Source organism: Thamnophis sirtalis, unplaced genomic scaffold, assembly GCF_051295495.1.
Source record: "Thamnophis sirtalis isolate CommonGarterSnake01/CBP01778 unplaced genomic scaffold, rThaSir2_p1.2 scaffold_15, whole genome shotgun sequence".
Taxonomy (NCBI): domain Eukaryota; kingdom Metazoa; phylum Chordata; class Lepidosauria; order Squamata; family Natricidae; genus Thamnophis; species Thamnophis sirtalis.
Window position 1 is genome coordinate 19,818,839 of NW_028261395.1, and position 13,773 is coordinate 19,832,611.

The 13,773-nt window shown below is 44.7% G+C and overlaps 1 protein-coding gene across 10 annotated transcripts in view; it reads left to right on the forward strand.

The window, feature by feature from the left end:
- The window catches only part of ANK3 (ankyrin 3), a 195,382-nt gene that overhangs the window by 141,875 nt on the left and 39,734 nt on the right, over window positions 1-13,773 (forward strand). For all 10 annotated transcript variants that reach the window (XR_015695133.1, XM_087702133.1, XM_087702134.1 and 7 more), the window contains 3 exons: window positions 4,036-4,260; window positions 10,667-10,821; window positions 12,817-13,028. Coding sequence is in view for 9 of the 10 variants with exons in the window: in XM_087702133.1 (XP_087558259.1) it covers window positions 4,036-4,260; window positions 10,667-10,821; window positions 12,817-13,028 (592 nt within the window). In the remaining variant the exon portion in view is untranslated. The remainder of the gene's footprint in view (window positions 1-4,035; window positions 4,261-10,666; window positions 10,822-12,816; window positions 13,029-13,773) is intronic.

The window sequence follows — 13,773 nt, forward strand, 5'->3', positions numbered from 1 at the left end:
TGCGGTCCTGTGTCACGCCCACCATGGCCACATCCACCCCATCTGGTCTTTCAAGGTCAAATCCAATCCTGATGTGGGCCTCAATGAAATTGAGTTTGACACCCCTGCTGTACAGTGTTATGGTAAAGGGGCCCTGGGGAGCGGTTCCAGGGGTGGGTTCCTACCAGCATTACTGCCAGTTCAGCGCACAAAAAATGTGATCCGCGCGTGTGCGCATATGCACTTAAAAAGGTCTGCACATGCGCACAAAGTTAGAAAAAGGAAAAAAATAGATTTTTTTCAATGAAGATTGTTCTGTGCATGCGCAGAAGCGAAAATCAAGATGGCACCAATGATGAAAGAACCAGTTTGGGGGTGTGGCAGGCCAAGTTACTACTACCTCTTCAGCCAAACCGGTCTAAACTGGTAGGAACCCACCTCTGGGCGGTCCCCTCTCACGCCCAAGTTGCTGGCGATTAAGAATGCACTTGCCTTCCCCCCCTCAAGCATGTCCATTAAACCATTCAGTGTCACTCCTATATCTGAAATCCCTTATAGTTTTCCCACAGAGCTAAAAGTCAAGCATTAGTGACCTTGCACTGTTAAACCTTCACTATTTTCCTCTAGAAATTGGAAACTCCTAGTATCCAGGCATCCAAATAGTCAACATTTGAATTTTTGGGTCACTTGTTTCTTTTTCTGTCTCTGGTCTGGTACGATTTAAGTTAAACACTTTCTATCGTCCTTCAAAGTTCTTGATCATCTACCACCCTATATTTTTTTTCATTTAATAGGATGTTTGTTGGGTTTTTCCATAATACTTTGTAAGGCTAACCATGATTTAGGATTCAGATGAAACCCTAAAGCATGACTAATTGAAACTGGCAGAAATGCTTCTAATCTCTGCACGAGATCCAAGATATACAGGAAGAGAGAGAATCGGTGCTAATCGATGCAAGCGGTAGGACCTCAGCGCTTTGCTGCAAATGCAGTTTATCCTGAACATTTGCACTGTATTTTCTCCTAGATTTGTGCAAGCTCAATAAACCATCGGTTGGGAATTTCAGCCAGTAGGGGCCGAGATCAAACAACAAGCTAAGCCAAAATCAAACATAGGCCCTCACAGTGAGGCATTGTTTCAGACAATTTGCGTTCTCAAACATTTAAAATACTGCTCTCATAAACCAACTGAACATCCTTTGCCATCGGCGTTACATCCTTGAACATAACCCAGGTCTCAAGAATGTTTGCACAATGCAAACCAATCCTTATTTCTTCCTATCCCGTGCCAGAGTATGGATCGTCATCTCCATCCAATTTCTGAGCAAAGGTTTTAATTTCAGCCAAATGCATATCGCTATCACATAATCTCTTTTGCATTTAAAACAGGGAAATAACCCCCATCTCTCTCCACCCGCTAGGGCCCAACTGAAATGCTTTGCTTTTGTTATACTGCCTTTGTTTATGATTGATGTTTTTGTTGCTTGCTTCTAATAATCTCATATTAATTTTTCCCCAATTTGCTTTCTAAATTATTTTGCAGCTATTCCTCTCCACTCCCACAGTATGATTCAAGGTGATGACGCTGTCTGTGACTTCTCATTTTGCCTCTCTGTGTGTTTATTTTATTTTTCCTCCCCAGTTGCAATGTCTGTAGATGTTTCAGTGCGTCTCCAGTCTTTCCACCTTCTGCTGTGGACTTTCCTCCTTTGTCTACATGTCTTTATTATTGTGCTTTAGAAATTGTTCTGTAACTCATATCATTAGTCTGATAATGATTTAGATGGTCACTAACTCTTGATGTCATTTATACAAACTGCATGAAAAAAATTATTGTCTGATGTCTAGGAGGATTGATAGACAGGTTAGTTAACAAAGGGTCATGGGCATGTCAATCAGAAATGCTAGAGGAATTGCTAAAATCTTGTATTTGCAAGTGAGGCTCTATGGAAGAGAAAGAAACTATTCCTAAAATAATCAACATTCAAACTGCAGCTTGGTCTTTCTAGCTACGGAACCATAGCCTCACATTCCAGGTACTTGCTGAGCTTGAAAAAACAAGCCATGATCAGCTCTTAACCATGCCTGTATTCACATTTCACACGGCCAGTGTTGTTTAAGTCAAATGGTCAGAGAGAATTGTTTAGCAAACGCCCTAAAAAAGCCTTCAGATCTTGCAAACTTGGGAACTTTGTGGATTAGACTAAAGAAAACCAAAAGGGAACCATTTAAAAATAAGATGAGTTCTTGGGACAGGTCAAGGTTTGGGAAGGGAAGAGAAGTTCTCTTCCAGAAAACCTCCTGCTGCACTGCAAGTCCTGGGGTTGACTCCCCAGGAGTGAAAGAGAAGTTCTGAGCTGCCCAGAGTTGCAGCTGGGTGTCTGGGCAGCCATCCAAATCTTTTGAAGAAATCAAAAAATCACTTTCCCAGCATAGGGGAGGGAGGCCAGGTTGCAGCCTCAAGGCAAAAAATAAAACACATGTGATAAATTGGCAATTTATTCCTGGGCAGAAGAAGCACCATATTTTTAGAGTAGCTTTTGGTTTTTTGGCATGCTTCCATCTCTATAAATTCAATATCGGTCCTCAGCCTTTTTTAAAAAAATCAAGAATTTGAAGGAAGCAGCTTTTTAATCTACAATCACATTGAGATTTTAGGCCTGGGAATGTAGAAAGGATAGGGAAAAAAACCAACAACAACCCGGCTTGAGAATAATGTGCCAAGCAAGTTAAGGAAGCAAGGAATAAACAAGCAAACAAACCCAGAACAGTTTGAACTCTTCTTTAAAGTAGGCAAAATGGAAGCTGCAGTTCTTTTGCAGAGGCAGCTCCAAGGGCGAATGGACTATGGAAACTGGACAGGTCCATGTCGCTTTCTGAGGAACCGTATGGAAGTGGCCTGCCATTGCTTTCATAGGAGCTCTCTTGACCTCTTTCAATAAACGTCATTAAATCCAGCAGAGCCTGAGGGATAGATGGATTTCATGGCATATGGGCTTCTGATTGTGTCCCCTTCCATTTGAGAGGAGTGAAGGGGACACACAGGGCCGATAACGTGCTTACGGAGCATCACACCTCTGTCCTTGTCCAGTTTGAGAAAAACTCATTCTCAGCTGCCCTGCCCTGTCTGGTCTGGCTCCTTGATCCCATCAACCTGCCTGATCTTCAGGCTGGACTAGAGTAAGACCTGGAGGACGGACACCAGGAAGTCCTGGAGGAACTGCAGGCTAGTCTGGAAGGATGAAGGTCAGTCTTGAAGATGGCAAACCTCCTTCCTAATGGTTCTTTATCACTAAGGAAGCCCACTTGGATGTCCATGAAGTCACCAGGAACTGCGCTTGGCTCAAGGAGGTCTTAATTTTTGTCCTCTGAGCTCAGCAGACGGGGAGGACTTTTTCAAAAGAAAGCTTTCAGAACATCCTCCATGGGGGCAGCAATGGGATCTAAGTTGGCTGCTTTCTTTAAGAAACCAACTATGAGGAACTGCAGTAGAACACAAAGTTCAGGTTGAAGATGAGAGATTTAAAAGAAAAAAGGAAGGAGACACGTTTCTTCAGAAAGCCTTTTTTTTTTAAGGGGGAAAAAGATGTCATGCATCCACGTTGCTCTGATAGTTTCTGAAGAAATAGAGTGTAAGGAACTGTTAAATGATTAATTGCACATGCTGATAAGGCATGAATCATACACTGATAAGTTCACTATAGGAGAGCCTGTGCAATCCTTAGCCATAGTGTCATGCAATCATGGGATCAAAATAAGAGAAAATAAATGCCCTCTTTCTCCTCCAAATAATCTCCCATGCAAAGAATTATCTGTACCCTTTGCTGAGAAATCAGCTGCCCAGTTCTATCCAAATTCAGCCCCATTGGTTTTGGCTGCTCCAGGGAGCAGAGTGGTGGGCTCCATGTCACCTCCTTCTAGTAGACCTGCACCCAAATGGTGCCAATACGTGCCGGTTGTTCTCAGAAGGCTTTTCCTTCTTGGTGCATTAAGTTGGTGTTAGAGATCTTTTGCTCCATGCCAGCTTTTTCTGAAGCTTGCCCATTCCTCTTGCAGTTTTCTGGTCAGCTTTATGGTGGATGCCCGGGGAGGCTCCATGCGTGGCAGCCGCCACCACGGCATGAGGATCATCATCCCACCACGCAAGTGCACGGCTCCCACCCGCATCACTTGCCGCTTGGTGAAGAGAGCCAAGCTGGCGAGCCCGCCACCCATGGTGGAAGGAGAAGGATTGGCCAGCCGGCTGATTGAGATGGGGCCTTCTGGGGCACAGTTCCTGGGGTAAGTGGCCCTCTGGGCTGATCACTCAAGTTGCTTCTCCTCCTTAATCAGTTGGATCCTTGCCTTTCCTATTGTGATCACCCTCTGCGTGTTCGTTGACTTGTTTGTGACGTGTGTTGCTTCACTGGAGGCAAACTCCCCATGGAGCCCAGAGGGAGCTTCTCTTGAGCAGGTGGGATGGGATGGAAGGCGGAAAGGGGGACATTCAGCAGAGACCTCCCTCTGTCATGGGCTCCAATCAGCCTTGGTAGTGCTACCCACCCATGCGCAGAGCAGCCCGTGCCCATAGACACCCTGTCCCTTCTAAAGAAACATTCTCTTCCACCTTTCCTCCTTCCTTGGCTGTTGCCCACCAAGAGCAGAAGAATTAACCTGCAAGTAAGCCTTCTATAGCTGTCAACCTCCGGCTCCTAATATCCCCTCTTGTTTTTCTTCCTGCTGCATGGATGCTACTAGTAAACTGCATCTTCCCACCAATCTTCCCCTTTTAATTGAGGGGGAGAGCCTGGTTAGCCGAATCCTGCAGCTTGGGCCTCAAGGGACCAAATTCACTGGGTAGGATCTTTCTAAGCGAAGATATCAACTGTCTGCGCCTCTTTTCTAGTTTTCGGTTTTGACTTGTTTTTTTTTTTTTTTTTTGGTTTTGTGTTTTGATCATGCCCATCTCTTTTACGTTCCCTACCACAGTTACAGCAAAAGCTTCCCGTTGGTTTAAATCACAGGCAGTGAAACCATAATGGCTTGATGATAGTCTAAACATGGCTCCCGTTCAACTGATCTTGTGCTTTGAGCATGTTGAATTCATGGCAAGCATTTCTGCTTTCATAAGTTCTGTGCTTTTTCTTAATTTTTTTTTTTAAGAACAGCTTTTACTTACAGTCTCGGCTACATTAACTGTACCTTTAAAAAAGACGTGTTTATTTTAATCTTGCTGGTAGAATTATTGACAAGTCAGTTTGTGGAGGAAGAAGATGGCCAAAATTAGGTCATTTTCAGCAAGCAATATTTGTAATACAAGGATGACTCAATTGAAACCTAAGATGGTGTCAGGCCAAAGGAACCAAGAAAGACTCCGATTCAAAGCAAAGAAATGTTGAGTAGTTTCTTTATTGCTTTGCTCATCAATAGACAGAATCTTGCCAGTCTAAAGCACTTATCTGCAAGATTATGAGATGTACCCTGCAATCTGGTGCATGGAGGTGGGTGGGTCTGCCTTTGCCCTCTTCCTGCAAATTTCCAAGTTTCTTTGTCTCCTTGTTCCCTGGAAAAAGCCCCACTAGCTCCCTTGCTAAGACCTCGCATATAATTCAAATTCTCGGGAGAAAACCCAGTTGGGAAGATACTTCTCATTGTTTGGGTTGGTGGTTGCATTACAGGCGGCACATGGAAGCCGAACCCAATGGAATAGGTTGGGTTTGAAGAATGCTCAAGGCTACCAAACCCCTGTTTCCCAATTAAAACTAAAAGGAAAAAAACTATTGTGTAGATATTTAAGTTGCCTGGAGAAATTTGTTGTGTGAGTGTGAATGCAGCCAGACAATCCTTGAAAGGACGAGGAGTGGCAGATTGGTTAATCCTATCAGCAACGGAGGAGCTTCTGCTCCATATATTAAATGTCTCACTGTTTCCATTCCAGCTCTTCCATATTTAGTTGCATATCTACACACACTCTCTTTTAAATGTTAATCATTAATATATGTATATAATTTATACGTGTGTGTGCGTGTGTGTGTGTGTGTGTGTGTGTGTGTGTAATTTACAAGTGTTTATATTTATAATTCACACACAGGGACACTACCCCTTTGCACTGATCTGAAAAGAATTCATATTTAGAATCGTTAAACTCCTTAAATATATGGACAGCTGGTATTCCACAGTTGTGAAACTTAATCTACCCTGCTATTCCAAGCCCTCTGTTGAGTCCCTGTCCTACCTTCCCTGTGAGTTTCGTTTCTATTCATGGACATAACTATGTGGGCTTTATCCAGAGAGAGACGAAAGATTGTATTCAGAAGGTATTTGTTGGTGTGTTTCAGTATTTGGTACATGGGGAGCACCGAGTTAAGTTAGATTACCAAATGCATCAGCCCTTGGAGATGTTGCTGTTTTCCTCCAGTCATGTAATTTGAATAATAATCTGTGTTTTTTTTGGGGGGGGGAATAAGAAAAGACACAATTTAAGTAGAGTTACTGTAAGAACCTTTCCATCTCATGGCATTAAGCATGTAAATAATAAAATTAGTGGTGTCAAAGAGGATAAATTAATTGGAGGCTATCCTAAAAATGCTGTTGTTTGTTCCTAATGCCCTAGTTGGAAATGCAGAAGTTGGAAATCTGTGTCCCATCCTGCTTATTGATTGACTGTTCTCTGCCTGCTCCCAGCATGGTCAGATGCTCCGTGGTTGTAAAAGATGATGAGTTGTCATTGTTTCCCACCTATAAAGCTCAGTAGGAAATGATTGAAATATATTAAAGCTGCATAATCCGTAAATGCTTACCTTTCTGTGATTACATTTTTCATGTAGGAAATGAAGAGGGTGCCTGTGCTTAGTTCCCACACTAGGGTTTGCAATTCTGAGTTATGATGTCTGTTACAGAAGAGGGACAGGACTTAGCTAACTCAGGATGTGCATACACGGGTGGGCTTCAAAAATTGCAGCAATTGGTTTGCTGCCACATTGCTGGGTGGGCGTGGCCTAGTCGGCCTCCTGCACCATAGTGGGGGGGACATTTTTCACCCTTCCCAGGCTCCGGAGGCTTTTCTCGAGCGTGAAAACTGCTTCCCCCTGGCTCCAGAGGCCGGAAACAGGCCCATTTTTGGACTTCCGGAATCTCTAGTAGGTCCGTTTCCACCTCCCTCCCCGAGCCTCTGCACGGGCCTTGCACTTACCTGGCATGATGAATGGGCCGCGAGGAGACTCCTGGGAGGGGTGTGGTGGGGTTGGTGTAGCCAGCCAGGGGTGGCATTTTTGGATTTGCTGAACTGGGCAGAATCCTATCTAGAGGATCACCCGAACCTGTGCGAACCCCCAGCAGCTTACCCCTGTATACAGCTACACAGGACTGCTGTGTTGTGTGACTCCGCAAGTCACCTGCTTCTTGATATTTGGGGAAAGAGCCAGAGGGTACATAGCTCACCAGTTTCACTCACTTTGGCATGGTAAGTTACAACAATGGCAGATAGGGGTGTCCTCAGCGTATGGTCAAAAAAGAGAAGAGAGCAGACATGATGTTGTGACAGTTAGAGTTTTGATGACAGCAAGAGCCTTGGTGGTTCAGTGGTTAGAGTGCAGTACTGCAGGCTACTTCTGCTGATCATTGGCTGCCAGTAGTTTGGCAGTTCGAATCTCACCAGGCTGACTCAGCCCTCCATCCTTCCAAGGTAGGTAAAATGAGGATCCAAATTGTTGGGGGCAAGAGGCTGACTCTGTCAACCGCTTAGGAAAGGCTGTAAAGCATTGTGAAGCGGTATACAAGTCTAAGGACTATTGCTATTTCTATGGTGGCCCCATCTTGGCTTTTTTGATCATGTCCTGCCCTTCCCAAGATAGAGCTGCTCTCCTACAGCCATCAGCCCATGGCAGAGTTCCTACTCAACCTATTGTAGTCTATTGGAAGATGGTCCTAGAAGAGGAAAAAGAATCTGGCCAGCCTCTCATAGCTGGTCAACATTTAATTTTAATTGTCCCCCTTGAGCCAGGGACTGGTCTTAGGGTTTTTTTTAAAAAAATATTACAGAATTCTAATGGTATAAGCCCCATGGAATCACCATGCATCATTTGGACAGCTATATAAATGTTGTTGAGTAAATAAATCTCTGGGTTGTAAAATAGCTTTGGAGGTTGGAAAACATCTCCAAGAAGAAGCTTGCTGATCTCCCCCTTGTCACCCAAGTTCAAACCTTATCTTTTTTATAAAACCAGCTGTTCTGACCTAGGCTTCCCCAGCAGCTTAAAGCCGAGTCCTCATCCCAATAAACTCCTTTTATTGAATATACAGTGAATTCCTCTCCAGCAAAGTCTTTCCTCTCCCACAGTCTTTCAAGATAGTTCACAATTACTGATCTTTATTAGGCTTGGAGAGTGACCAGGCCGATATCTTTCAGAGTCTACCGCAATAATTGGCAAGAATGCAGAAATGAATTCATTGTCTCCTGCAAACTCCACTCCCCTTTTGCTCCTCTTTTATTCCCTCTGGGAGGGGCCATTCATCATCCACCTGTGGTTTGTTCCTTAGCTGTTCCCTTTGTCTGGCAACTCTGCACATTCATACATTGGGAACAGACTCCAGCTGTTCGTCTGCCTCACTGATGTCTGACTCTGAAGACAGCTGATAACTGTCAGATGGCCCTGGTCCCATCTCTGCTTCTGACACAGAGCCCTCATCAAAGCCTTCCCCAAACTCCAGGACTGGCCCATGTTCCTCCCTAACCTCCTCACTGTCCGAATCTGCAGCCAGCTCTGCTTCTGACACAGAGCCCTCATCAGAGCCTTCCCCAAACTCCAGGACTGGCCCATGTTCCTCCCTAACCTCCTCACTGTCCGAATCTGCAGCCAGCTCCACTGGGCACTGGTGGGGCACAACACCCACAGGAGATTGCATAAAGGAGAGTCACCTTGTGGTGAGATGAGCAGCCAGCAAATTTAATAAATAAATAAAAACAAACAAATACATAAATAAAAGGAATGGGAGGAAACCAGGGTCCAAACATCAGGTGGTGGGTCCCCGATAGCTCAATCCAGGATGTGGTTATTATGGAATGAGCCTCCTGGAACTCAGTGGGACTGAAGCATCTCATTGCATCTTCTGCCTTTTAGTTGCAATCATTCCGTTGTCTGATTTCATCTCGAGCGTTTTGCTGAGAAAACGCTGCTCCCCATCCAAGAAAAAAACCAGAAGTAGCATGTCTGCAAGGTGGCTCTTCTCCGAGAGGCTGTTTTTCAGAGAGGGTTTCTTTCTCTGCAAAGTGGGAAATCTGTGGGCTGCAGCACAAACCACTTTCTTGAGACTTGCACAACCTCTCCCTATTTTCCCTTCTGGGCAGTTCCTAGGCTAGGCAGAAAAGAGAGGTTGAAATGGTCCCTTCCTTCTTCACCAGGAAATGAAGCCTGGTTATTTTGTATCTTTGCCATCTCTCTTTGCAGAGAATTTGGAGGCACAGAGTGAAAAGCCTCTCTCTTTCCCTCCCTCTCCCTCTTTCTCTCCCTCTTTTTCTCCCTCTCTCTCTTCCTCTCCCTCTCTCACTCTTTCTCTCCTCCCCCTCTTTTTCTCTCTTTCTTCTCTTCCCTTTTTCTCCCTTTCTCTCTTCCCCTCCCTCTCTCCCTCTTTCTCTGTCTCGCCTTGCTCTTTCTTTTTCTGTTTCATCTCCCTCCCCTTTCCCCCCTCTCTTTTTCTCTCTCTCTCTCCCTTCCACCCCTCCTTCTCCCTCTCTCTCTTTCCCTTTCTTCTTCCTCCCACTATTCCCCCTCTCTCCCCCTCCCATGCCTCTTTTTCCCTCTCCCTCTCTTTTTCTCTTTGTCCCCCATTCTCCCTCTTCCTCTCACTTTATCTACCTGCCTCCCTCCCTCTTCCTCAGTCTCACCTTCTCCCTCCCACCCTCACCCTTCTCTCCCTCACACACACAGGCATGCTAACCCTGAGTAAATTTTGCATTTGGGATAAGGGCAGGACCAGCCCTCTCTCTGTTTGCCTACTCAAAGACACCCATCTCTCTATTTATCTGTCTCCTACCCATCCACCTAAATTGTGCTCCACAAAAGATAAAGCCAAGCGGGAACTCTTGGGAGCTACTAAGTAAAATGGTGGCCTCTGTGGCTGTAGTGATATCCGTGGCCAAGAAAGGGAGAGAGCTGGGAGAGTCTCAAGAGGAGGCCAGGCTGGTACTGGATAAGATTCTCAGTCATTTGGGTTCTTTGCACTGTGTTTTTCTTTTCACGCTTGCCCAAAGCAGAAGAAATTATGAATGCAGAAAAATATACATATATATTGTCACGTTAACATCCATTGCATGATGTAGAGCAGCTCAGGTGCAGAAAGAAGCTTTCCTCGAAACTGACATTGTCACAGCAGATCTTTCTTGCCAGATCACATCTCCTGATTATGACCTCTTTCTGCATAAGCCACTTCCAAAAGTTTCTTTTCATTTGCTTATATGTGTTTCTGTAACTTCTTGTTTTCGTGTGACTCGGCCTTTGCCAGCACTCCCGCGTCTGCTTTCAACCTCAGTTTGGCATCGGGGTGAATCAAACGGTTACTGGCAGGTCAAGCGGGAAAGGTTTTGTGGCTTTGCCAGTTGTTAATCGCTTGCAACCAAACGACAAACCGAGCCCGTTTCCAACCCCCGGAGACACAGCTGCCGTGGGTAGAGTCTTCCGGCCTCAGTGGCTTTTCTCTTTCTTTGATGCAGTCCAGTGGTGGTAGAAATCCCCCATTTCGGATCGATGCGAGGAAAGGAACGAGAGCTGATCGTGCTGCGGAGTGAAAATGGGGAAACCTGGAAGGAGCATCAGTACGATAGCAAGCACGAGAACCTCCTGGAGATCCTGAATGGCATGAATGAAGGTAATGGCGAAGGTCCCTGGCCAGAACAGAGACAGTGCCAAAGAGAAAAATATGTACCGGCCTTCCCTTTGGGACCATCGGAAAAAAAGTGCAGGGGAAAAAAATGGAGCAGATTTCCCTCTCTACAGTTTTCTCTTCTGGTAGAAACAAAGGATGACCATTTGACCATCACAATTACAATTTTTGCTATCGTGTTTGTTTTTTTTACAACTTGTGATATTTTTTTTAACACGATGCTGACGTTTTATCTGTTTGATATTTTTGTGCTGTCTGCAACAGGATAGGGCTCCCTAAGCAGCACAAGTAATATTCTCTAATGTAGAGGCCCCCAGCCTTTTGGGCAGTGGTGAAATCCTATTACCCTCCTGCCCCACCCCCCAGTTCTGTGGGCGTGGCTTGGTGGGGGAGTCATGTGACTAGGTGGGAATGGCCAACTTTTTTTTCACTTTCAGCTATTTTTTTTTAGAATTTTAAAGCATTTTTTCCTTGTCGCTTCACCCAAACCGACAGGGGAAAAAATGCTTTAAAAAGCTTTAAAAAATAGCTTGCGACGATCATCAGAAGTTTTTTAAAAAGCTTTTTAAAGCATTTTCTTCCTGCCTATTCTCCCGAACCGGCAGGAAAAAATTGCTTTAAAAAGCGGGGAAAAGGCCTCCGACTATTGCGTGGCTCACAGATGAGCTGAGTGATCCTCAGAAGCTTTTATTTTACTACCAGTTTGCAAACTTTTAGTAAACCGGGAGGATTTCACCCTTCTTTTGGGGCCCAGGGACCGGTTCTGTGGATAAAGGTTGTTCCACGGACGGGAGGGGGCGTGGTTTCGCATGCTGCCTGCATTCAGTGGATGAGGCTTCGCTTGTTTGTGCAGCCCGATTTCTGGCATGGCGTGGCACAGTGCTGGTCCACAGACTGGGGTGCTGGGGCCCCTTGCTCTAACGTTTCTGGTTTTATCCCTGGATCACTGGTGTTCTGAGCCCCTACTTAGGGAGCCTCCAAGAATGCTTCAGTCCTTTCTGTGAGAAAGGGCTCCTTCAAACGAAGACATGTGTAAATAAGCATTATGCCCTGAGCACTCTCCCAGCTCTCTGGTTCTTTGCTGCCTGCTAAATATTCTTCTCACGTTGCCTTTTTAAATGTTAAAGCCAACATGGTTTTCCTGAGTGGAGTACCATCTACTGGCCAAGATAGATATTAAAAGGGACAATCTAGCAGATATTGCAGGAGGAGAGTTAAAAAATCAGGCAGATTGCAAATGTTATTAAAAGGCTCAGAATTTTTTTAAAAATAAGCTTGTGCAGTTTCAGCCACTTAAGATTTATTTGGATGGGTATTGCTACCAAATGTGCTTGTCCAATGCTTCAGAGTCAAAGAAAGTGATTTTAAACTGTAAACCCAACTTTTTAAAAAAATATATCCTGGTGTATTGGTATTGAAAAATCTGGATATACCATGTTTCCCTGAAAATAAGACAGGATCTTATTTTCTTTTGACCCCTGAAATCAGCGCTTGGTCTTATTTTCGAGGAGGTATTATTTTTGAGGTGCAGGAGGCGGTGAATATGGTCACCTCAGGGCTGCTGCTGTGTTGCAATGTTTTGGGGGAGGGCTTATTTTTGGAGAGGGCTTATTTTAGCGCATGCACTCAAAAGCCCAATTGGGCTTATTATCTGGGGAGGTCTTATTTTCAGGGAAACAGGGTACTTTTTAAGTTTTAACAATAAATTGTTAATTTACTTGGGGAGAAAAGTACAATGTTAATTAGATAGAATGTCCGTTCTGGAGTCCTGTAATTCTTCTCAAGCAAACACATTCTGAGAAAAGGCCTAATAACCAAGCTTGAAAACAGAAATGGAAGAAGTGCTTGCAAAACTGAAATCTGCCTGCTTCAAAGTTAATTCAGAGAGCTTTGAGGCTGACAGAGTAAAGGGGTTCTCTGGGGGGGGGGAATCTGAGTGGTGATGTGGAGGTGAGTCTTGAGCCCCTTTTCCTTTCCTAGAGCTGGACAGTGTCGAAGAGCTGGAGAAGAAGCGGATCTGCAGAATCGTCACCAAGGACTTCCCTCAGTATTTTGCGGTGGTTTCGCGAATTAAACAAGAGAGCAACCAGATTGGGCCGGAAGGAGGCATCCTAAGCAGCACCACTCTGCCTCGGGTCCAAGCTGCATTCCCTGAAGGCGCATTGACAAAAAGAATTCGAGTGGGCCTCCAGGTAAGGCAGCTTCTGGTCTTGAGAAACCTGATGGAGGAGAAGGCTTGAGTCAGAGCCTGGCTGGCTCCATTCAGGCACAGCAGCCCCATTTCTGCACACCTTGAGGGGAAGGTCCCCTCTTGAGTCCAGTTGGATCTTGGTGAGCAGACAATGCAAGACTTCCTTCTTCACCTCCCATGGAGAGAGAAGAGAGGTTGCAGCTGTCGTCTGGTCATCTCCCTCAAGTGCAGCTTCCTAAAAGTCCCACAAGGGATTTTCTCCCTCTTAACATTTGGTTAACCTTTTGAATCTTACCCAGCATCTCAACTCTGTTCATAATGAAATGAAACACTATATTTTATTTTATCGACACATGGATAGAAGAGTTTTTGTTCTATCACCCCAAGGAGATTTTGTTTAGATTCCCCCACTTTGGTGGTGAAACTGATTTAATTTACACTAAGTAAATTGAAACAAGGGCTTGGCATTAATCTGCATTCATTGGACTGATACCTGTCATGAATGTTAATTGTTAAAGCAGAATTCAGGAAAATTTCACATTGCCTACAGAAATGATACAATACATGCTGTTTTTGAGGTTCTGGAAAGGTGATTCATGGATCTGGAAAAGCTAATTTTAAAGGATATTAAGAATTGTGCGCTTCTCATATGTGGGGAATGATCCCAAAATTTATTCTAGAATCCTGGAAATAGAGTCTCTTATGGGATTGTAACTGGTGTTTAGTGGGATGCGGTGGCTCAGTGG